The 25,882-nt window shown below is 36.8% G+C and overlaps 1 protein-coding gene across 10 annotated transcripts in view; it reads left to right on the forward strand.

The window, feature by feature from the left end:
* ANO4 (anoctamin 4) overlaps positions 1 to 25,882 on the forward strand; it is a 162,212-nt gene that overhangs the window by 87,134 nt on the left and 49,196 nt on the right. For 5 of the 10 annotated variants that reach the window (XR_014943124.1, XM_015859160.3, XM_015859164.3 and 2 more), the window contains 4 exons: positions 11,882 to 11,982; positions 12,226 to 12,327; positions 14,669 to 14,713; positions 19,392 to 19,523. Coding sequence is in view for 9 of the 10 variants with exons in the window: in XM_015859160.3 (XP_015714646.1) it covers positions 11,882 to 11,982; positions 12,226 to 12,327; positions 14,669 to 14,713; positions 19,392 to 19,523 (380 nt within the window). In the remaining variant the exon portion in view is untranslated. Of the gene's footprint in view, positions 1 to 11,881; positions 11,983 to 12,225; positions 12,328 to 14,606; positions 14,714 to 19,391; positions 19,524 to 25,882 lie in introns of those variants that run through there. The other 5 variants (XM_015859172.3, XM_085538814.1, XM_085538825.1 and 2 more) reach the window with 3 other exon arrangements.

Here is a 25,882-nt window from a genome sequence, read left to right on the forward strand (position 1 = left end):
AAAAGAAATGTATACAAATTTCCTTGGAGACTGGTAGAGCAATATCATATGGAAGATATTTATTTTTTCATAATACTGAATATTTGTCAACTAGCTCAAAGATAAAATGTTCTTTCGCTAAAGATTTTTCTTAGGATCATTTTCTTCATCATGTTTGTTTGTTTGTTTGGAATTTTTACTTTTTCTCCTTCCAGTGTATGCACACTTGCCATTTCCAACTCGGTAGGCAGCAAACTTTCTGTCTCTTAAGTTTCTCAGCCTTATACAAAGCGACCTACTGACTGTGGCTTTTGGCAATGTAGATATGTGACTTAGGAGAAATAAGTGCTTCTGGGTAGCAGTTCATCTCAGTCTAGGGTGGCAGACTAGAACAGAACAAACAAATTGTACTCTGAAGGTGACTGTTCTCTGCATTGCAGAATTCTAAATATTCTTTTCCTGAATCACACCTGTGATATCAGTTCCTTGGAGCTGAGCCTTTGGGCAAATTTTCAGCGTCAGTGGTCTTAAGGCCAAGGCAGAGCCAGAGTTTTGATACAAATATATGAGCCTGCTAGTGTCCAGCAGGTGAAATTGGGACAGATATATATGGCACGCAACATAGCTGTAAACTGATGCAGATAAGTATTTTTGTTCTTTTTATCTCTAAGTAGTATCTACAGCTTTATGTGAATAGATCTATGGATTGCAGGACCATTCCCAATACTGGTCAAGTGTAAAGTCAACAGCTAACAAAACAGTAAAATGGTGACAATTATAATGTTCAAACCTGAATTGCTCAACCTGTGGGGTCAATTCATGCTTCAGCATTTTCAGATCTAATGTCTACAAGGTGGCCCTCAAAGCTTTTCAAGAGATTCACATGTTGCTACTATAAGGAAGTTTACTCCCCAGTTCATTGTTGAATGAAATCTGCATAGAGAAAACATTCACTTGTCTGAGAAATCATTTGGAAAACATCCATGAAATATACATAATACCATGCATTATTCAGTATGTACTATTGCATCATTAAGACTTAGGTGTGAAGCCTGAGGCTATAATTGTATTCTTCTCCTGGACACAAGCTAAAGAAATTATTTCTTTGCAACAATTTGCTGTAATATGATGCTGATAGGACGGCCACGCTGCAAAGATTTTGTTAGTAGCAAAGCTGAGTAACAATCAGCAGATCTTCTATCAAATGCTACCTTCATAAATGGTCGTTAATATAAACTAGGCTCAGCAAAAATGTTTTAGAGGAGGAAAGAGGAAAATATTTTCAAAATATGAAAAATTTTCATTAAAAGATTTCCAGAATTAAATGTGTGATATTGAGGTGCCATCCTCATTGATAAGAAATTCTTAAGCTTACCAAAGATAAAACAGGAAAAAAAGGAAAAACACAACAGAATGTTTTAGGTGCCTACATAGTCCATAAAGATTCCAAAACATATTATGTTATGTGGACTATGATTTTTGAAATTGAATTGAAATTTTTTGAGTGTTTACCTATACATTTTTAGAAATCTTGTTCAATTTGTTTCATTTTCATATAGTTTATTCAGTTTTGTGTTGAAACACTATGTGGTTCTAACAAATGTCATCACAGGTGATCACTGAAAAGTAGGACTGTGTACCTAGCAAATGTCCATATTTACTGATTTTGTTTTTAACATAGGTTACCTATTTTATATAATAGAAAATCAGATTTTATAAACCCCAGACTAAGAACCCTGATGCAGAAAAGAATTGATAGAAGCCTTTGTAGACATGTTCACTCTGCAAGCATTTTATTTCTCCCAACTGCTAGAAAGTGCAGTTAAATAAGTAGTCTGGGATATGGAGCTAGACCCACAGTTTGGTGCAGATCTCATCAGGTTGTACATGGAAGTGATTAGTTAATGCACAATTTTTATCCTCCCATATTCAGAGATTTCAAGTTGCCCTGTCCATGCCCCATTTCTTTCAAGGCCAGGTTGTATGGGGCCCTGGGCAACCTGATCTGGTGGGTGGCAGCCCTGCCCACAGCAGAGGGTTGGAACCAAGTGAGCTTTAAGACCACTTCCAACCCACGCTGTCCTATGATCGTTACACATCCTAAAAAATTGCAATGGAAGCATGAATATGTTATAAGTGCACATTAATAAGTGCACATGCACCTCTCTAATCTTCTGAAAAACATTCTTAACTACAGCAGTAGAATCTCAGAGCACTGTCAAGAAGCTACTACCATGACACTGTGTTACTCTTCAGTCCCCAGTCTCTTGTAAATTGAATTGGTCTGAGTTAAGTGTCTGTTTTTAACAGTAGATGTAATTCTAATGCCATTAACCTCTTGATTTTTGCAATTCTAATACTCTTAACCACTTAATTTTGATGTTGAAGGCAGCAGAACCTGAAGATCGCTGAAATTCATTTTAATTATAAGTAAAATAATACTGTATTCCATACTAAGTACTGCATACAAATAATGTTCAAAATATCCTAAAATCACCTCTAAACAAAATTGGATGTTTTGATAAACATATGCTTTAAGTACTATTTTTTGCCTGAACTATCTTTATATTTTTCTCAAATGATTCTTTATTACTTTATTGAATTTAGACTGCAAAACAAAGAAACAAACAAACAAACTCCAAAGTTTCCCAGCCTCTTTCAAACATGGCCATAACTCTTCCAGATCCTGTTCTCTAGTAGGGATGCAAGGATTATGCCACATACACCAATGATGTCTCAGTCCTCATCCCTGATCTTTGTTGTTCTGACACTTGCTTCTGAAATTTGTGTTTTCCTTGCCAACGTAACCTCTATTTATTAACTCAGCCGTAACAAAACTGTTGAGTTTTTTGTAGCAGCTAGATCCAAGAAGTAGATGTGGTGAGCACAGAACTACTCTTTTGGATCTGTGGGTTTTAAGAGGAAGTGAATATTACCACTGTTTTCTCTGTGGATTCTCCCCCCACATCTCTTTTGTTGTTGTTGTTGTTTTTTCCTTCTTTTCCTAGTATTTGGTTCATGCTATATTCATGTTTCTTAGTGTATTGTCTCTTAAGATGAAATATTATTTCCAGCATCTTGTATTATCACATCTTGCAGTGTAGAGTGAAGTTGTTCAATGCCAAGTAAGAGAGGTTTGATTTTATAATGTTTTAAGAACTGCATGATCCTCTGGCAAATTGAAATAAGAGGAGACTGGGGAGTGCCCACAGCAACAAGGGTAGGACAGAGAGACGCTGCCAATAGTTTTTCCAACCTTGGCCTAAGAATCACAGAATTATACAATATTTTGAGTGGGAAGGGACTCATGAAGATCACAGAGTTCAATACACAGAACCACTCAAAAATCAGACTGTGTGACTGAGAAAATTGTCCAGACACTTGAACTCCAGCGGTTTGTGACCACTGACCTGAGGAGCCTGTTCCAGTGACCAACCACCTCCTAGTGAAGAATCTTTTCCTGAAAGTCTCCCTTGCCAAATCACTCTAATGTTTTGGTACTGTGCAGCTTGATTTATTTTTTATTCTTTGATATATCTGACCTATGTGTCATTTGATACGATTTAATCCAGTTATTTCCAACCTTATTCAGAAGGTGGAGAGCAATTCATTCCCTTCCTAGTCACAACTGCTTATTTTTAAAATGATGCTGTTATCTGCTTAGCAATTTCTTCTTTATTTTGAATTATCCCAGCTCCGAGGTCAGACATACCTCCTTCATATGTCTTTTAGACTTATGGTGCAATTAGAGGGCTATTGGCAGGACACATTCCCTTCTGTGATTCCACGAGGGAATCTGGAGAGAGAAAAGTGTCACTGACTGACAAAATGGAGACAAGCCTTAAGACAATGAGATGGGATTCTGCAGGAGGAAACAAATTTATCAGTGGGAGAAATTTCTCAGACATGTATGTGTAAGACAGAAAGGTGGAAGGAAAGCTGCTTTAAAATATCATGCTGCAAGTATTGGGGATTTGTTTTTTTTCCTTTCCTCTTTGAAAAGCAACATGGCAATTGTAGACAGTACTGCAATGAGATTGCTGTAGGGAAGAAATTCAGCAAATTTTGTTGCTAAGATAATAGCGCACCCTTCAGTAACTACTAGCGAGAACATAGATAAGTATGTGCCATATTATTTTAATATTATTTATTTCCTAGCCAATTCACTGCTATGTTCTCATATTTGAAAGAGATCATGCCTGAGTGTACATCTGTTTGTACAGAAATAAATATGGTATCTCTATAAAGTTACATGAAATGATTCAAAACACAACATCCTTCTACTCCACAGACTAGAATTTCTATATTTTAAACATCAGGAAGGACAGCCTGTGGAATATGAACAATTATATTTCCTTAGGTGGTGATATTTTGAAAAAGTCTTCTGTAGTTTGGGTGATTTCTGTAGCACTAATGGAAATTTTCCCCAGTTTTAAAATATCTTTTTCTGGTATTTCTTGGGCCTGTTTTGTTTATATGCACATTTTTCTCAAAACTGTTTGAATTACAGTTTATAGAGCCCTGACTGTATGAGCCGTATTAACTTTTTTCCAGAGATCTTATCTAATGGAATTGTAATTTTCCAGCCAAGAAAACTTTGTCATGGAAGAAAAGTTCTAATTACATTGCTTTTATGAAGTATATAGAAAGAATGGGATTATTAAGTGAAATGGGATTTTGTCTTATTTTTCTTTTCAATTTGCATTTTTACTATTTCCCACACAAGAGAATAAAATTGATTGCTGCAAGCTTACTGAATGCATTAGTTTCAGAGGTACAATACGTGAGAATTTCAATTCCACTCCGAAGTTTTATACTGAATAGAAGTATCTGAATAGTGCTGCAGAGCTAGGAAATGCTTTGATGATTTCTGTTCCACATTTGGAATGTGAAGGCTCTGCTGCAGCCCTTAGTGACTCAGCCCTTCTATGGATAGGGAGCAAAATAAGATTCCAGAAACCTTTACAAACAGTGTTAATTCTCAATAGATAGCAGAGATGTTTGAAATTTCCTAAATTGAACAATCTGCCTTTTGCTACATGAGGATTATTAAGTGGAGTGAACATTTCTAAATCTATGGAAAAAGATGTTACTGTATATTAAGTGAAGTTCTTTATTATATTGGTTTCCATGGAACAAGTGAATTTGGAGCAGGGGAATCTTTGCCCGTGTATGTGCTACACAAAACCTAATTTTTGTCAAGTTACAGGAACCTCAAATTTCAGTATCATTCAGCAAGCACTTTTAGGATAGTTTCATTACATTGCTACATATAAATAATGTATGTCTTCCTTGAGTGTGTGAGCTAAAGAAGGGTCTGAAATAAAGAGTTGAGCAACCACATGCGTTCACCTTGCTGGAGCACAAGCAGGTGCTCTAACCATGAGATGCTGCAAACACTTCTGCATCTATGTGGAAAAACAGTAATAGCCTTTCTGTCCAGCGTGGCTGTGGTGCCCAGGGTGGCTGCAAGGTGTCCATCTGCAGGAATATTCAGTGTCTCATAACCTACTGTGGTTTGAGCAGGGGTTTGGACTTCCAGAAGTTCTTTGCAACCTCAGTTATTCTATGCTCTGATGAGCCCCTTGTTTAGTTCCTGTAGGCTATTTGTATGCAAAAGCAATAGTATGCCTGCCTGCATGCTCTGTGTGTTTGAGTGATTGCTAAGTTTGTGAAAATAACTGTTGGACAAAAAATAGTCTTTTTCTGTGCCAAAGCAGTGTTTCTCCAATGAGCCTCTAAAAGCAAATATGAATATTTGATAGGCATTTCATTAAGTGTAAGCACTTTTTTACCTCAAAAAATGATAAATGAGATGTATAAATGTACTGGGAAAATATTGCTTTTGTATTTTACGCTTGGGATAAATCACAGTGGAAGCTGCTTGATAAGATGTAGTTCAATTATATGATGTATTTTTCACAGCCCATGATGCTAAAAGTAAAAAATTGTACTTAGGGGACATTTATTGGCTAGTAATAAAGTAAAAGTGATTTTATGATCTCAAACATCGCTGTATTAAATATTAACATTTTTCATCTGAAATTGCAGTGTATAGCTGATACCTCATATAAACAGACAATATCAAACAACATGTTCATAAGCAAAAACACATTCTTCTCAGTGGTTTTATCTATCTGCATTTTTAAACATGCAAGTAATTATTTCCACGTGTTTATACTATCTTCTCATCCAGGAGAATTAAAATCTGCATCCTGTCATCTATTTGCCAGATGAAATTTATATGATGAGCTATATTGTCATATAAATCTTATCCACGTGGGTCAAACTTGTATTCAGTATATACTAAAGGGATTATCAAGAAATGTTTTATCATTGCCTCACAGTCAGTTCAACCTCTTGCATTAAGATGATGACGCTGCAGGCATTTTTAATCCTTTCTTTAGGAAGTGGAGTCCAAGTCAGAGAATATTGTTTTCCTGGTGGATTTACTACATTTGAGTTACCTTACTGGGACTTTCATGCCTTCCACCTCAAGTGAATACAGGTGACATTTGTTAGGATTAAAGGCATACTTTCTCATGTTATTTCTTGATGCAGAGAGATTTGTATCTCTTTATTGCAGACTGTATGCTCGTTGTTGCACATTAAACTTTAGCAATGACGTAGTATTACATTTTTCTTCTACTCAAGTAAACCACCCTGTTCTTTAAGTTACCCTCCCACTCATACATTCTACATGAAGGGACATTTGCAAACATTTCCCCTTATTAATAAGTCCTTGTCAACTGCTGCCAAAAATTAAGCACTGTGACAATGACACCTGCTCTGAGTTGGATTAGATGACACACTGCCCGAATGCTGGCAGTAGCCAGCCACCTGTTCATATTACTAATTCCACTGAAGCTGAACGTCAGGAAATATTTTCCTAAGCAAAGATAAAGCTTTACTCAACATCAAATTTTCACAAAAAAATCATAGTGAGTTGTAACCCCTTCCCTGTGGCTCCATATACAGTTAGTCTTTATTTTATATGTCAGTGTCTTCTTATGTCAAAACTGTTTTATGAACAGCTTTGTATTTTTTACTTAGGGCTTTATTTCTTGAATCTTACTTTCACCTTTACTGCTTTTGTCCTACAGATTCTCCTAAATCAAAAGCGTCCTAACATCCTGGTTGAAATGTGATGGTATATTCCTCTTCTTAATCACAACTGTGTTGTGATTGAAAGGATACATTTGAAATATATTGGCAGTATTTTTAACTAGATTCCTTTGATCAGTGAATGTAGAGGTTAATGCTTTTGCATGTGTAATATTTTCCCTCAAACAGGATGTATATTGACACTATGTAAGTACTTACTCAGTGGTAAGGTACGCGTTATTGAAGAGTATGGGCAGAACATTATTGCTGCTTGTCCAGTTTTATGGAATTACCTTTGTTAATTTATATTTATTTTGGTTTTGCAGAGGAAGGATGATTTAATCTGCTAAAATTTGCTGGCTTTTGTTTTCACCTACTTAATTGAGTCCACATGGCAAATCAGTCTGTGCTGTTAATATACTAAAGTCATTTCCAAAAACATTGAATAAAGTCATTTTCAAAAACATTGGAATCTGTGACAGTTACTGTTTACTGTTCTGCGCTGAGACATCATATGGAGTTTGATTATAGGCAGAATTGTTATTAGAGAACAGATGTTGATTTTCTCACTTTTCTGGCTATTCTTATCTGTTGTTCTTAACAAAAAGAAACTGTTCGCAAGTAACTACTGCACTACTCCTTTCTTTCCAAGTTACCTTACTGAGTCTTCTTAATTTAGGCAAGAACTGAGACTACTTGCCGGATCTGTTTAATATTTTTATCTTATTTTACTTTAAAAGGTGGGGAAATTCCCAGTCTTATTATTTTTTTATTGAATAATGACAGGGAAAATGTGTTTGTAATAAATTCTGGTTTGTTTTCCTTTTACATCTTTTCCCTATAGATAAGCATACACAAATTAGAGCATTGGTTTTTACAGTTGCCTGCCCAGTAGCCTCAAGGCAAATAAATAATTACACCACACAATTGGAGACACTGTAATTATATATTTCTTCAAGGTTATCTCCTGTGAATCTCTTTTTCTACTTTCTTAATTTTAACCTAAAAAAATACTGTATACAGTTGTTTTTATCTTAAAATGACTTGACAATATTTCCACTGTTGAAAAAGAATCTTCAAGAATGCATTTAATTTGCACAGATCTCCAGCCCTGATCCTAGAAGGCAGTCTGCAAATACTTTAAGATGTAGGCTTTTCAAGAGATGTTCAAAGTCAGCATTCCGTTCAGACTAACAATGATGACTTCAGAAAGAGAAGAGTCAGACCAGTAGTGAATACATATTTTTATATCCTGCCATCAAAAGAACTTAGAATGCCTGAAGAAATACATTTGAGTTTATTAGCCAGAACTTAAGTTCAGCAGCAGTTAACAACACTCTGTTTCTAGACATGAAAGCCTGCTTTCAAAAGATCAAGAACCTGATAATTCTTTACAAGTATTCCTTGGCCTAGCTAATGGCCCAAAGATGTTGCTTGTACATTTAGAGTTATGTAAATGGCCCTTACATTTCACTCTCCCATTACTTTTACAGTAATTCTGAAGAAGAACGCAGTACTTAGTTTTTAAGCACATTTGTAGTTGACTTGTTTTCTTTGGGAATATAGCGTCTCACAGGCTTGGTGGTAAAAGATAAAGAAGGTCTTGTCAGAAGGAAGAAATAGCCATTTCTACCTGTAATAAGTATTCCTATGGCAATACCTGTACTGTCATATTGGCAGCAATAACATTGCGATGAAAGTGATCAGTGAACACAGAAAGGTCTGAGAATTAATGAATCTCTTATACGGAAATGCAGGCCATGGAAACATCCACTTGTGGTTATTAAGTACTGGTTTACTATTTTCCAGAATACTGTAGTTTCAGATCAACTGAAAAAGGAGGTGAGTGAACAGGGAGAATGACAGAAAAATTACAGCTTGTGAAAAATAGTAGATTGATGACACCATAGAACGGCTCTCTTTGTAGACTGACTCTCCGTGACCTAGGTTGTGGTGATTTGAATTCTATCCTATGAAACATTCTCTCATGTTTTGAAGATGAGGATTCAGTTAAACTAAATGCACCCTGCTAGTCTGTTTAATCAGATTTATTTATTTTTTAATGCATTCCTGTAAGAAACAAGTTGATTTATAAAGCCTTCTTTGCATGTTCTTTGAGTGTTCTCAAATTTCCTGTGTAAAAGCTTGTGTTTTTTCAACCTGCATTTCTCTGGATAGACGTGCAGTTTTACAATAGGAAATATTTTTTTCTCAACCAGTTACAGTAAGTGGCTTGCCCAGAGAGGTTGTGAAATCTTGTCCCGTGGAGATATTCAGAACTCAACAGGGCAAGCCCTTGAGCAAATCAACCCTGCTTCAGGTAGAATGTGAGCACAGATGACCCCTAGAGGGGACCTAAATTAATCTGTGGTTCTCTGATTGTAAGAAGTCTCTTGTCACACACTATGCATGTTATTCCTCAAGAAATAAGTTTGAAATGGCCAATTTAAGTGAATTATTATAAGGTGATAACTTATGACATTGGTGTCAGGAGTCAAAGCCAAACACATGCTCCATTTTAAAGTTTACAAAGTGTTATATTTCATCTTCTGCTCCCTAACTTCTGTTAGTTTTTATTTCTTTGTCATCTAGACATCACTTTCTAGCAGACTGCTCATGTCAATAAACAGTTTTCTCATTTACATTTCCAAGGTGAGATGTGTTAACATTGATTTTTGTTTCCATATTCCTATAATGTGAAACTGTGTTTATTTCTCTGAACTTTTTAATGAACTGAGTCTCTAAAGTCAATTATAAAAGAACAGCGTTCCTCTTAGTGGAACATTAAGAAGCCAAAGGATACAAAGGGGTCTAAATACTAATACAACAAAGATAGTTTAGCAGATTCTATCCATTGAAGTATTTTTGTAGCTAAGATAGAGCTATTGATATTTTCTTTCAGATGCTTTGATTTGCAATTTTCTCCTTAGATTAGGTGAATGTGACATTGCATTCAATTACTCTTCTGTAGAGATTGTTCTTTTAGTTCCAGTCTTGCTTATCTGAGTCTTTCCATATGCTTTCTCTTCTGAACACTTAACACAAGGAAACTCAAGTGAACTGGATTTGCATATTCATAATTTAGCATTATCATCTCTTCTGAAAATAAATGAGCCTCACAAATGCATGTTTTTTAGATCTTCTGTGGACAAAATTACAAGATCCTGATTAAAAAATAATAATAATAATCTATATCTTTAAAGATCTGTATTTATTTTTCTCATAATTATTTAGAATCCTTTCTTGTTTCTGCATGAAAATACCTAACATATAAAAAATCAAATTTAGTTAAATATAGACTTCACTTGTGAAATAGCTGTTACTGTGACTGTTGTACTTTGTGTGGCTTAAATTACAGTGTGCTGAAAAATGTATATAGCATTCATCAGTAAATTTACAGACTGATTTAAATCAATTTACTCAATTTCCCAACTATTGTTAGTGTGTCAGGACATTACTAGACGTTTCTTTGGTTTAGTTTGGTTTTTATCCATGTTGATTATGAAAAAAATTGTCAGCCCTCTACTGACTTAACCTTAACCTCTTTGGGAGTAGTTTGCAGGAAACTTTTAGAGCAGCAAAGCATAGTCTTGGTTGCACGCTATCTACTTGCTTAAGCCTCAGACTTGTGAATCCCCAGTAAGTTGTAATAACTAAGAATGAATGTGAGGTGCACTTAATGTAGTACAAAGTCTAAAATACTAGGAAATCATTCCTTATACTCTAATTCTTAAAACTAACAGATTTCCTGCCTGACTTTCTCAGTCCTCATACTTTCCTTCTTTCATACTCTGTACACCTTCACTTATATCCTGGGTACTCCTTGAATTCAGCCTTTCTTAGTTGTCCTGTTAGTGTGATCCATTTAATTGTTGAAAGCTGCATCTTTATGACAGTACCATTGATTTTCATTAGAATTTGTACAATTTGTCTTCCAGTACTAATATGTGAATGTCCGTGTTCTCAATAAGCAGTTTCAGCCAATGCTGTTGTAGTTTTCTTGAAAAGCACTATTTCTCCTCCTGAGAGCAAATACACCTATATTTTACCCCTTCTCTAAACTGTACATTCACTGCTCATTACTGGACAGCCTTCTATTAGGTAACTGTTCCAATGCAAATATGCTAAATAAAGCTCTCTTGAAAATACGTACAACCCATAGGAAAGAAAACAGTAGCAGAGGAAAGAGTTAGAGATGTCCTTGCTGCTGTGATCATGACCCTAAACCATCATTGGCTCCTGGCAATAAATCTGTGCTGGTGGCATCAGACATCCTCTTTCCTGCTGACTTTTGTTGTGACATTCAAATTCTTGGAGACATGAGTGACAATAGAACCCACAACTCTACCTGTTGAACTTCATTATATGTCCACGTCATTAATTTTTTCTTAATTGCCAGTTGTATCTCCATTATATGACTCAAAAAGAATCATCTGTGTCATGATGAGTACAGAAATCAGGTCAATTAGCAGAACCAGATACAAAGTTTCCATTTTATTTTTAGCTGAAGCTCAGGACCAACTTTTCTCCCACCCCACACTTGGGTAATGTATAACTTCATGTTAACCTCGTGTCGATGCCCTCTTTTCCATGTGAAAGAAATGCTTGTGCAGGCTGGAAGGAAGGCAAAGTGTCTCTCAATAAACCGGAAGGAAAATAAGTTGCCAGCATCTCAATAGAACAACACATGCTTCAGGAAGAGTCGGGAAGTGGGAGGGCTGTCACAAGGCAAGAATAGATATTCCTTTCTTATCTGAAGAATTAAGCCCTGGTGGCTGTTTTCTTTTTTCTTTTGCAGTCATCTCTAACAAACAGTGACATCATCTTTGTGAAGTTGCATGCCCCTTGGGAGGTCCTGGGCAAATACGCTGAACTAATGAATGTAAGAATGCCATTCAGGTAGGTGTAGTTGTATTTTGTCTTCACACTTTACTATAAAGCTAAAGTAAAAAATAACACCAGAATGCACATGATTGTCTGTGTGATACCACACACTCTTAGAAAATATAAATGGAGTGTCATACATACCATATTCATTGTTCTTTCTTGTTAATGTCTGCCTGCGATTTCAGTAGAGTATTGGTTTGAAATTAAGGTGAGCTGTAGCAGTGCAGCTGTTTTCATGGGGTATTCTATCCTTAGGCCCTTTAACCCCTTCACTGCTGGAGCCCCCTGCATACTTGTGCGCTGCTGTTTTTTAAATGGACATTTCATTGAAATCAATGGGAGGTCAAGAAGATCCAGGTACGTAAGGCAGCACAGAAGGTGCATGTCTGTTGGGCGTATCTGGTATGTTCAGCACCTGTAAAATTTCTGCTTGTATGATGCATAAGTTCAGAAATGCAGATTGTAAATACGTATCACTTCTAGTAGGAGCTGTAAGTGCTTTGTCTGTGGAGAAAATAAATTTGATTGAATACCACTCACAACCAAATTCATTTCACATCATCATTCATATTATTTTGCTCATATTTAATATTATTTTCATGTTGGGCTATGGAATTTTTTTGGTGTAAAATATCAATTTTACTGTGCTGGCTATCAGAACTGGTAGAATAGCTTGAAGACTTCGACTTGAACTGACCGAAACCCGTGAACTGAGAGGGCTTGAGTTTTCTTTTAAGTAGCAGGGTTTGATGTTGCTTAATTCCATTTATTTTAATGGAATTACTCCCAAGCAAGATAAGGATCAGATCCAGAATATGCAGCTAGTGAGTTGATGTTTTTTGCAGGATTTTTTTTCCTATTTTCTTCTTGCTTAAGCACAAAAAATTGTTTCTAGTATGACACAAGCTCTGTAATGTTAAGAACATTCTAGGAAAATTGGATATGAAATAAGGACTAAATTGCAGGTGTATTTTGTGTGAATTGGGTTTTGTTTTGTTTGTTTTTTGTTTACACAACACATCTTCAACAGCTCTTTATTGAGCTTTTGCTGCTAAAGAGAAAAAGGCAAAGGGCATCACAAGTCATCACAGGATGTTAATGTTCTTTTTTAAAAAACATTCTAGCCATGGAAACAATTCACTAGGCCAAAAGTACTTTCTCAGCATTTCTTGGCATTCCTTGAGAATCTGCCCTAGTAAGGGGATAAGATCTCATGATTTAAAAGTACAACAGGAACTCATATTTTAGTTGTTGTGAGCAGTTTGTTCTTTCCTGGTCCCAAGACCCACTTCTGAGATCCATTTCTCAGCAGATGGAAAATTAGGTGCCATACAAATTATATATAAAAATGTGCATCACAACCACATCTTCATTCTTTTCATAACTACAGGGAGATAAATATTACTGTCCTGTTAGGCTGGAGTAGTCCAAGGTCCACACATCAGTGAATAAAATCCTGCTTCGAAATGGTGGTCCCAAAAAGTGGATAACTCTGAATATTTTAAGAAAAATCAACAAGCAGATGGCATCATCAGTAACACTTACTGTTGACCTTCCTCTGTTCCTGCTGAATATGGCAAGAGATGCAGCACTACCTTGTGGAAGATTTGGCCAAAGGAGTCTGTGATCTCTCTGTAGTGAAGGCCACAGTTGTGGTCACAGTTGCAGTGTAATAGGCACCTCTGAGGAGAATGAGAGCAGCAGAGTGGGACAGGAGGTGGACATCCCATTCTGTATTTACACAGGATGGTTAAGGGCAGCTGCCCTGGGTAATATGAGCCCTATAAGGCCCATAGAGAAGCAGATCATGGAATCATAGAATCACCAAGATTGGAAAAGACCTACAGGATCATCCAGTCCAAATGTCCACCCACCACCAATAGTTCTTTTTAAACCATGACCCGCACTGCAGTGTCTAAACGTTCCTTGAATACCTGCAGGATTGGTGTCTCTACCACTTCCCTGAACAGCCCATTCCAGTGCCTGAACAGTCTTTTGGAAAAATAGTATTTCCTAACATGGCAAGATGAAGAGTGTTTGGTCAGCATGCATCTGCTTTTGCACCTCGTCTGCTCACTGGTTCCCCACGCACACCCCCACACAGCTTATTGCACTGACAATAAAAATCAGCAATGCTTATACAAGGGGCAGAGGGAGTGGCTGTGTCCTGGGGTGTGTGCTGAATACATACTGAATTACTTATGTAATCTATATTCTGTTTTGAGGGATGATGCTCCAGGTTGGCACTGCATGTGTTACTGGCTTATTGCAGCATTAGGCATCACTTCCCTGGCTTTTCTAAATGACTCCCCTTACTTTTTATCAGATGTGGTTTTGGTAATTCACTGGTAGATCTGTGATACATAGAGGATAATTTATCCATCTTTGTATTGGTCCCGCAAAATTCCTACAACTGTCTATGGACTTCTTGGAAATAGACACATCTTTGGGTCCCTGTCTTTCACACATGACAAGTAGCAGAAAAAGAGAAGACAATGAGAAAATGATGACCTCCTTGCAATTCAAATGCCACCAGAGTCTGTGTGGCTTCCTGTGACAGTTCTGTAATCTCTCTTTAGTCTCTTCCTCCACCTCTTACAGGCTTCTGTCTTCAATCTCCTTTCCTTCCTTGCTAGTTCATACTGTAACTGACGATGGGTTTTCTTCTCGACTGGCTTCATTTTTGCTGTTCTTCCAGGAGAAAAATCTATTACCTGCACCGCCGATACAAGTTCATGAATAGGTGAGTACAATTCCTTTGCTGGCTCAGTTTATATCACTTTGGACCAGATCACTAAAATAATGGTTAAGGTCAAGCTAAAAGTAAAAGGTTATTAGTAGTGTTTCTAGTAAGGTTGGAGCATGCAGTTACACACTAGTACTTCTGCAAAAACAGATACAGCAGAGTTACACTTTAAAGGCATTTGCCACGCAAAAGAGGCAATTCATTTTACTATTGTTGCCTTTTTTTAGTAACACAGAGATATTTTTTGATTGATGGAGACTTTTGAGGAAGAATAAGTGTGTTCCTGCAAACTCTATTTATTTTTATATCACTCATTTGGAAGTTCTGGGGGGATTAAAATATCACAGGTACTGCTTTTCTCATTTCCATGCACCTGGCTTGCTTGTTACAGTAAATGGTGTTATTTATTTATTGCTTCCTCTGTGAAGATACTTAGTACTTTGTTGGTAGATCGGAATGCAATGAACCATATCCAACTTTGGTGTGAAGCTATTGAGCTTGAGAGATGAATACTTTTGAAGAACCTCTGAGGTCCTTTCACTTAGTTATTAAGTATCTTCAGGTTATACTTGATCTATTTTGTGCCTGACTTGATGAAATAAAAACTTCCAGTCTGCATTTTCTTTCTGATACCTCAGGCAATGAAAATGTCTCAAAGAGCCCCCAAAAATATAAAAGTTTGGCAAAGACCAGCTCATATTTTGATATTTAATGCTTCGGTGCTGTTGATGCAGTTTTCAAAAGGGTCCAGCATTTGATTTACTGTCTCACTCTGAGATAAGTGGAAGAACCAACATGAACTTCTGAGGGATAAGAATTAGATTTGAAAAATCTGCATATTGGAGAAAATAGTTGTATCATGCTGCAGATAATTTCACTAAATGAACGTACATGGGAAAATGAATTATGTATTATCGCTTTGCTGCATGAGCATATTAAAAAGCCTTTTATATATTAAATCCCATCATACTGTGCTGGTGAATCGAGAGTACCAGCACTGATCTCAAATTATGGCATGTGCTTTTACACTGGTAAACACCCAGTGAGCTCTTTATGGAGTTAAGACATTTTACGCAGTTGGCACCAGCTAGTAAACAAACACCATTCTTCTGAACACTGTTCTGGTCAGTGTTTCCTCATTTGCAATGTCCAATTTCAGTGAGTACAAATTGCCTGCTAACTTCAGATTTTATTGATTTTAGTTAAGACACTACCGCTTTCACAGCAATAGATTAAAAGGAAGGATTAGGGGAAGATTCTAACATTTGTATTTGACATATGAAATTTCACTTTACGTTCATTTTCTTATCAATCAGAATGTGATTCACAATCAGAATCAGGAGTGCAGTTTTTTCTGTGTTCTGTTTTTTTTTTTAGTTCCTGAGTGATGACAGCATTTGGCTAAATTCACTTTTTATGGCCAGCTCTGTGACTTGCCGCTTGAGGCAGAAAAGCTGAATAGTCCTGGTGGGAAAGGAAAGAAAACATATGCAGCTATATTTTCATTTATGTCATTACTCAGATCTACAGCTACAGTGAAAACATTTCCTTTACTAGTTCAGTGAAGATTAGAAGCCTTGGTCAATTTTTTGAGCTAAAACAAATATTATATTGACACTGAGGAAAAACTAATACTAGAGGGCTTTTGTTTCAGGGAAAGTCCAGAGAAGGTCTCTTGCAACTTATCAGTCTCACTTGAATTTTCTGTCTGAAAAGTTCTAATGGTCCCAAAATTTCAAATAATGAAACTACCCTAATGTGTTCTAGAGGAAAGGAAGGGAATCAGGTATGTATACAATATCTAGAACTCGGCCTGAGCCGTGGTTAAAAACTTAACTAAAACCATATCTAGCTCTAAACAATCCATAAAGCTCTGTCAAAGCTGAGCCAGAGATAAAATCAATCACAAGTCTAAACAATTGTTTTGATTTTTCAAATTTCCTCTTTCCTTTGAGAAAAAATAAAAATAAAAAAAATTAAAAAAAAAAATCTATCCCTAAAAACAAAAATTCTATCCCTACCCTGCTTTATAGTGATAAAACTGAAATTGTTTGAGTAACCAGTTTGTGTGTTAAGCACAATGTGTATCTTTGGAAACAGGACAGGACACTGGGTAAAGTCTAAGCCTGGACAGCAGGGGCATGGCCAGGACTGGAGTGGGATGTGTCTTTGAGTCACCACATGCATTAGCATTGAGACAGTTGATTTTTGCCATGTGAGGCTAACAAGAGCTTTGTGTGGGCTTTTTAAAGTATTTAAGAAGGAAACTATTAACAGCTCTGCCACTTTCCTTTTTCATTGTGGTTAACTTTACAGTGCCCCCCTTCACTCTGTGTACTGTCTTGCTCTTGTATAGGCTTCCCTGTTTTCCAAACACCATTCCTCCTATTCAGGGAATGTGAAGCCCAGGTTAGCCTTGAAAAAGCAGTAAACCACATATAACACTCATGTCTCTTCTTAAGAGAGAGGATAATGTTCAGTACAGAGCCTGCACTGATGACTCATGGTGCTGTTGGGGTGGCCTGGATGCATTTTAAGCGTGGTCATTTTTCTTTTTGAAGGAGAAAACTATTTTTTTCCTAAGGATGGCTCTGCTGTACTCCTAAGTTGTCAGCTGTGCAGAAAGTCACTGCAACCTTTCTAGACCTGCTTGCCAGCAGGAAAGGAGCAAGCTCACTAAGCATGCCAAGTAGTCTGAACCTTGGGAGTGGCAAACCAGTGAAATTCTGGGCATATGCTCAGTGAGAAGCCAACATGAATAATGCATTGTTCTTAATCTGTGAAAGCACTGTGTTCATGCCTGCATGTGCTATGATAAACCTGCAGCACACATATCTCAAATGCGCACTTGCAGAATGAATGGGAAAGGGTTGCAGATTAGCAAGGGCATTAATAGCTTAGAGAATTCAAATGATTTTAGTCAACAAATAAGCATGGCCTGGGATATTTAGAAAATCCTTCTGCCTGATTCCTCTTCCATTTTCCACACCCAGGGTCACTAAGTCTGCTGAACATACTGTAATACAAAGCTTGTAACCTTTACAGAGGGAAAAGCTGGAATCCCCAGGAGATAATCATACTTTTCCCTTGTCATTCCTATCAGTCTCTGCATAGACTAGCTCAAGGCTGAGAATCTGGAAAGGACAACTAGAGACTTACAACAGGTCTGTCCCTTCACAGAGCTGGGATCTGACAATGTCTTCCACGCACTCAGGCACAGACACTTGCAAACTAGTTCTACCTCCACTCTGAGCTTCTGGACTGGGGTGAACAATCAATGCCCATTAAGAGTTTCTGATAACTTTAGTATAAGTTTCATGTTGTGCTCTTATAGGCATTGCCATTCTTTTCATCAGTTCTGATGGCATATTTACAGCTCTGCTCCCATTTTATTCACAGATAAGAAATATACAAATTGTACCAGAATGGATAGGGCTCATGTGATTACAAGTTTGAATTGAATGTCCATGTTTAAAAATAAGCATTAGCTTTCCTCTCCAAGTTGAAACATGAGGAGAAAAGGTTGAATATTCCAGGAAACATTATATGTATTTTGAATGGGTGAAATAATTTGTTGTTACTGTCCTACACACTTAGCTGTATGGATATAGACTTCTCTCCCTCAAATTGTGCAGAGCTCACAGCATTTTCTGGAGTCACAGAGTTATTGGACTGGCTTATGATGAAAGAAATAAAAAAAAAATAAATACCCTAGATTTCCAACCTTTGAACTTCATCCAACTGGTCTTAAACTTTGAAATATATTGGTTTATGCCCCTCACAGGAAAGAATTGCCCTGTGACAGAAGTATGGGCATGCCCATAACTAGTCATCTGATTTTTGCAGGCAGAGATTACTATTTAGAACTTGAAGGTGGGAGGGAGGGTAGGGTTCATTTTGCCAGACACATCTTTTCTTTGTTATGTGTTTTCATCCTAACATTTTCATTATAATGTTTTAGTTTGGATGTGAATTTGTTTTAGATTGTCTCCTCCAGCCAGCTCTGATGGTTCCATTTCCTATAATTTCAGTGTGCGTCATTGCATGAGTACCCTTGTGATTAAATCCAGCTTAATCTTATTTGCTTTCACCTTCTATATGTAATAACCTGTTCAACTGTCACCTATTAATCTGTACACTGAGTATTTTAGTTTAGGGTAGGCTATAGTATTGCAGGACAATACAGTTAAGCTAAATGAACAAAGTAGTCTATTTTGTATAGCACCAATTGCAAGGTAAGAATCAGTATAGAGGGCAGGAAAAGGATCCAGCTTGCTGGGGTTTAACTTTCAAAGCTCTCTGTCATAGTCTGTACTGTTCTCACGTTTATATGTCCAAAGTCTAATATGTCAATTAAGCCTGAAATTTAAATTAAGTACATAGCTGATAAATAAAGGCTTAGAGAGTAGCTTAATGGGCTTAGAAAGATTTTTAGCAGCATGTAACATTGGCATTGTTTTTCTGCTGAGACGAAATAAGATGCTCCTTCACTGAAAGCTGGTTATTAATAATCATGTTTAGTGTGTATAATGTGGTCAAAAATGTCAGACTTCATTGGAAGCTGTAGATATTGTGGCCTAGTTTGCCAGCATATGTTCTCTGCACTGAAAAAATGTAATTAAAAAGCAAGATATTTCTCACTCTCTCAAATGCTCACACTTTTCATGTATTGCAGGATCGAGAAACAAATAAGCAGGTTTCGAGGATGGTTACCTAGAAAGCCCATGAAACTGGACAAGGAGACACTGCCAGATCTGGAAGAGAATGACTGCTATACTGCTCCATTCAGCCAACAAAGGATCCATCAGTGAGTACTTTATTAATTCACAAAATCATATCTGAGTTACAAAACTAAAACTTTTCCTTCTGGATTCACCTTTGAAAAAAAAATCAATTTATTAGTGTATGCCTTAAAAAACAGTGACTCCAGTTTAGTTCTTTGTCACACAGAGGGGGAGAGTCCTGAGAGAGCATCAAGTTTATCTAATAATTAAATATCCAACTCAAAGCTAAAAGAAATCAATAGAAAAGTTCCTTTTGATTCACTAGAATTTCAATTACATCCCTAGTCAACTGACTAATTCTCTCTTGGGTCAGAACTGCCTTTTTTGTGTATGTTAAAGACGTGCTTAAAACTTCTTATTCAGCAGTTCTGTTCTTAGTATAATCAATTTTAATTCTTCCAGCACTGATGGTCAAAATAAATGGATACTGCACTTCATTCCTGGTTATGTGTGTAAAAGGACAGTGTCATTTTGTTTGAATTTCTCTCTCTTTAACTTTTACAGAAACAAAACTGCTTGCATAATGCCAGTGTTAAGGTCAGTTACACTGGTCCAAGCGTACCAGATGCATCAGTGTTGCAGCAATGGTACTAGAGAAATCATTTGACCAGTAGAAGTACTTATTCACTTGCAAAATGCAAAACAGAAGAAGGCTTAACATTTCTTTCAGATCCCAAGTTGAATTTTTATGGCTAACTTTGGAGAAAGAAGGTGTCATACAGTTAGGGACTGTTTGTGGCTTTGGGAGTGGATGTCGTCTACCTGAGAACAAAGTCACAAAGAATTGGCAGCGCTGACCAGGGTACTGACAGAAAACTGGGGTGATATGGAATGGATTACAGGCAGATCAAAGACTAACAGTAAAAAAATGTGTGATTTTATTTGGGGTGAGGACAGGCAGAGTTACTGCTCTTTGAATAAACCCTTCATTCAGATCCCTTACTTTGAGTGAAGTGTTTTTCATGGAGTGGATTTACTTACTGCAAAACGAGTTAATAAAACGAAAGTCATCTGCTGTAAGTAGTGTCAAGCAAAACAAGTTCAAAAACAGCAGAAAAACTAAACTAGGTGCAAATCCCAGAAACTCCCCAGAAATTGTGATATTTTCTATTTTGCTTCATGTTTAGTCTTCAGTTCCTGTAATGCGGGGACTGATACAGTGCTGCCTGAGATGCCTTACTTCTCCAAAAAGCTGCTGTTTCTGGGAGGATCCTTGTACTCCCATCATGCTCCAGCCTGTTGCCTGTATCTGTCTTATTCTCCTTCACAAGGACTTTGAAATATAGTGACTTGTTCAATATTTGTGTTATGGCTTAACCCAGCAGCAGCTAAACACTACACAGTCATTCACTCAGTCTCTCCCCAGTTGAGATGAGGAAGAGAACTGGAAGCAAAATAGAACTTATGAGTTGAGATAAAAACTATTTAATAAGACAGAAAAGTGAAACTGAAACAAAGATGCAATTATAACAGTATGTATCTGTACACATACATACGTTTCCACAGTGCAATTATTCTCCACCTGTCAACCAATTCCCAGCAACATCACAACTGCCCAACAACAGATACCCCACTAGCAATGAAACACAACATCTCACCACCCACTGACTATCTTTTAATTACACTAAAAAGATTTTTTCTGGCTATTGTACAAGTATCCATAGAGAGCAAGCTATGTACTTTTTCCAGCTGAGTAATTCTGTGTTATCATTAATTGGTGCTTATCCAAGAAATTTTTAACTATTGCTTAATAATCACATAGTGGAACAGTCACAAATACAACTGCCTTGAAAGGATAAATATTCATATACTGAGTTTGCAGGCAAGACCTCTCATGTACTCACTGTAGATCTGACCACACACTGTAGCTGAAGGTAGCAGAATTCTTCTTTTTATCCTGATTTTTTGTGCATTTAATTTTCTAAAGTATTGTTCCTTAAATGAGCTTGTTCATCTTTTATGTTTGTCTCAATATTGCAGTATGGGTCTTGAATTTCTTCCTTTCTTCACAGTCTCAGATGTTTTTCACCTCAGTGAATATTGGTAGTTTACTTTTTTTTTCAGTCTAGTCAAGCTTCTATATTCAAGTCTCCAGTGTGATATGGATGATGCTTGAAACGTAGTCTAAGTACAGTCTTCACTTCTGATAGGCACTGTTAAAGACATGGAACAGAAAACTGACAGCACTTAAAATGTGGAGCCAGCAAAAAAAGAAGGGTAAAATTCAATGTATTTCCTAAGCAATAGAAAATCTCTTTTTGGAGGAAAGAAGTTCTGTCTGGCTGAGGCAAGCATTTTGTTGGGATTTTGTAGAATTGAAAATGATAATTTTCAAGATAGTCTTCTGAACAGTATCTCACTTCTGCAGCCACAGATTAGGAAGGGCTTTATTTACACCAGACAATTTCTCCTGAAAATTATCAGTTGCAAGAATGCACAATTCACTACATTCAAAAAATGTTTTCCCTCAGACATGATGGTAATTAGTTATTTCTCTACTATGTTTTAGTTATTTTAGGTAGTGAGCTGCTAGTCTGCTGGGAATAGTTAACACTGGTAATTATCTGCAATTTCTTAGGTAGTGGTATGCTAGCTTGGAAAATACGTCTAATTGCTGCTTTGAGATTTCAGACTTTATATCAGGAGCTCTTTTATTTTCCCCTTCCAAAGGCGACGAACTCTCTGCTTAAATATTAAACTATGTAATTGAATAAAGCCCCTAAAATAATTATTTAATATTTCAGTAAAAATTAAATTAAAACTTTACACAATTTGGGGACTAGGACAGTACCTGGATTAATTAAAATCAATTAAAAAGTAAAATTAACAAATATACCAGAGATTCGTGCAACTGCTCTCATTTGTACTTAGTCCCCATGTACAAGAAAATACTGTCCTGGTCAGGCTTCCAAGATATTTGTCTGTCACAGTGGAGTTGCATTTTATATTTTTTCTGATGCTCAAATTACCCTTAATAAATGCCATCCTCACCAAGATGATCTGTACCCCTGTCCTGATAGCTGCCTCATGCTGAGATCATGGATGGGTCAGAAAGCTGTCACCATTGAGAGTGAGGCACAGGAATGCATGAACATGCCCTTGGTTTGAACTAAGATGGATGTTCCTGTATTTGTACATAGATAACTCTGAAGATAATGCCCCCTATTTATTTCCATAGAAATTGCAACAGATACAAAGAGCATGATAACACTATTTGATAGAGCAAATTCTCAGCTACACAACAGTATTTTTCAGCATAGTCTCTACCATTAGCTGTTCATTTTTACCAGTGATGAACAAGAACCTGCAAGCTGTGCTCATAAAAATCTGTACCACTGAAGGTTACACACTGCTTCACAGCTACTATGATGGCTAGACTGCTAGATAGCTATGATTGCTAGAGAAATGTTGCCAATTCAGTCCATATTTCATTGACCCAATCAGATGGAAATCAGAAGGCACCAAATTTGCACTATATAGTGGTGCGATAGGACAGTCCAGCCAACACTGGCCATGTGCTCCACAGTATTCAAACTTGTTGGGCTTTGCATTATCATGTTGCAAGACAAAGGTTGTCTTCTTCTCTGGCCTGACTCTGAAAGTTCGAGCCTTTCTATTTATCTTACTAGCAACCTTGTAAGTCCCATAAAATGAAAATAGAAAACATTCATCATATACCGATTTTCAAACAAATAATGCACAGAGATTTTGGTAATATCCTCACTGGAATACTGCAGGTTCTTCTTGTTGCTGCTATTACAGCTGTTGGCTTTATTTTCTCTGATGTCAGATGAGGTGAAGACCTGTCATTTCCTCAGCCAACAACAGAAATTTAGCACAAGTGGTTTACCTGGCAGTGCAGAAGGGTGGGCATTTTTTCTGTACAAGGGAAATATAGTTCTTATATAGTATTTCCTATGCTCAAGCATCTTCTGTGCTTCAGTTTTCACTGCTTCCAGAAGGAGGCATTTGCTTGGATCATACATTTTAGTTTGCTGAGTGTCAGATACCAAGCATTTCAGTGTCTGGGGATCCCATAGAGCAAAGGTGCACAGTGGTATGAGCCCACATGTTCACTTTGTATCTTTGTAACTAGAGGCCATGAGTGTTCAGCTTTTAGCATGTGCATCTCACTCATACAAGACAAAATAGCATTTCCGTGTCTTTTGCTCCTGCAAAATAAACAGAGAAGTTAGAGCAGTTTTGGGTTTGTTTTTTTTTCAAATGGGTATTGGACACAGATTCAAGAGTTAATTCTGCTCCTACTGGGTTTGTACAACTTGTAAAATTGTCAAAGAGGATGCATGAACAGGAATCCACTGGCAGTTTGCTCTTTGTTGAATTCACAGTTATTTGAGGGCTTTCTCTAGATGACAGTTGGTTATGTTGTGCTTCCTCCATTGAAAGTCGGTTTGAAATCTCCAGTTCAGAATCTAATTAAGAAAGCTAAAAATATAATTTCAAAGCAATTAACCTTCAGTGACTTGTCATGTCTCTTATACTGGGAATGTAAGAGCAGTATTTCCAGAATGACAGTTTCTAAAAGGACTTTAATTAAGGATCAACTCTGGAACCTTTCCTGGCAGAAGCGCTCTCATTATCTTCATTGGGATTTTATTTCTTTTTTTATAGTTTTTTTTTTTGTATTAGCAGAGCTCACACAAATAATGCTTACAGAAATAGGCTAGTGGCTATAACTCTTATGGAACAAATCACTGCATTTATTATCTACCTATACATTACCTTCACAAGGAATAAAAATACCAGTGTATTAATCCTTGCTTATTTTTTGCCTTACAAAAGAGGTGACAAAGTGACTAAAACTGAACTTTCTCCTAAACAAAGCCAGAACCTCACTAAACCTGAAAACAAGCTGCATCACTCTTATGAATATTCAAACCTTTTTGCATAGTGCAATTCTATCAAGAGCAGCAGAAATAGAACAGCTAAGGAAACTGTTCCATCTGAAAGCAGCAACAGTTAAAAAACTCCATGGAAAGTCTCTGCTTTGTGCATTTTATAGCGCAGTAACTCCTGATGGATGTTTATCAGCACGTAATTTGGAAATATCTTCAGCTGTGACTTCTGTGAACTGAAATTTGAAGAGTAAGATTCTCCACAGACTGAAAAAGTCTTTTTCTTTGAATTTGGATGCAGTAGATCATGAATGAGTCCTGATCATTAGTCTGTGAATATGGATTTATCACCCCAAAAGGTGACATCTTGGAGCAGAAAAAGTTTGAAGGAAGGAAGTCCAAGAAACTGAAGGCAAGAAGGGTGGTGGTACAAAAGGATAAATCTTCCACTGAAGTGCATGATTCTCAACTGACAGAGGCAACCTCTCTGACTTTAGACAAAAATTGTAATTCCACCAGCACTGTTGTAATTAATGTCACTTGGGATATTTTCATCCTTTTAGTGTCTCCCAGTCATTTCTGCTTGTTTTTATTCCCTGCACCAGTCCCTTTGGCTGTGCTAAGACCATTCTTCTGGGGGTTGTTCTATAGAAAATTTCAGAGAAACAATCAAGATGATCAAATGGCCAAAGGCAAAACAATCCTTCAGTATTTTTTTATTTTTCAAAAATTGAACAAGGTGACTTTTTGTTTTGTTTTGTTTTATTTTAACCTTTACAATATAATCTCTATACATACCTCCATGAGTATGTTAGAGAACACTGAAGGAAATGTTCTTGACCTACTTCAGCTGTGACTTCTCCTTCTTCTCTCCCCTTCCTGTCCCTGTATGCATTTTAATGGCACAAGGATGGGCAGGGCCAAACTCTGCAGCTCACATTCACTTTAGTTCTGGAATAGGCAGAGTTTTTTGTGGTAGTATTCATACTGAAGTGTTGACAGCTGTTTCTCAAGCACATCTGCTTGTTCCTTCTTGGCCAAGTGAGATCAACAGCTACAGCAGTACAATTGCTAAGTTTACAAATGAGTGCAAATCTGTACAGTGTTCTTTTAATCAAATAGTTCTTATTTCCTTTTAAGATTGAACACTGTTTGATTTAATCTTTTTTTTTTTTTTCCTTTTTTCTTTTTTTTTCTTTTTTCACTCCTGAAAATAGAAATAGAAGCAACTAAATGCAGGAAGGCTGTTAAGCTACTTGTCCAGAAAAGTGGTTGAAAGAACTGCTGATGGTTGCAGAATGTTATAGTTATGATACCAAAAAAGCAACATTATATCACAAAGAGAACGGATAAAAGCTACTGATTTTTACCATTACCTGAACCACTGTTTACATTCCCATTTGAATCCTTCAAGAGCTCATAGATAATGAAAATTACTGTGCTGGTTTGATTTCAGAAGTTACCTTTATCATTCAGTGCTACATAGGAGGTAAGATCTTGGGGATTAAAGTCAGACACAAGAAAAT

Source organism: Coturnix japonica, chromosome 1 (assembly GCF_054131305.1).
Source record: "Coturnix japonica strain WE chromosome 1, WE-NBRP24, whole genome shotgun sequence".
Classification (NCBI taxonomy): Eukaryota; Metazoa; Chordata; class Aves; order Galliformes; family Phasianidae; genus Coturnix; species Coturnix japonica.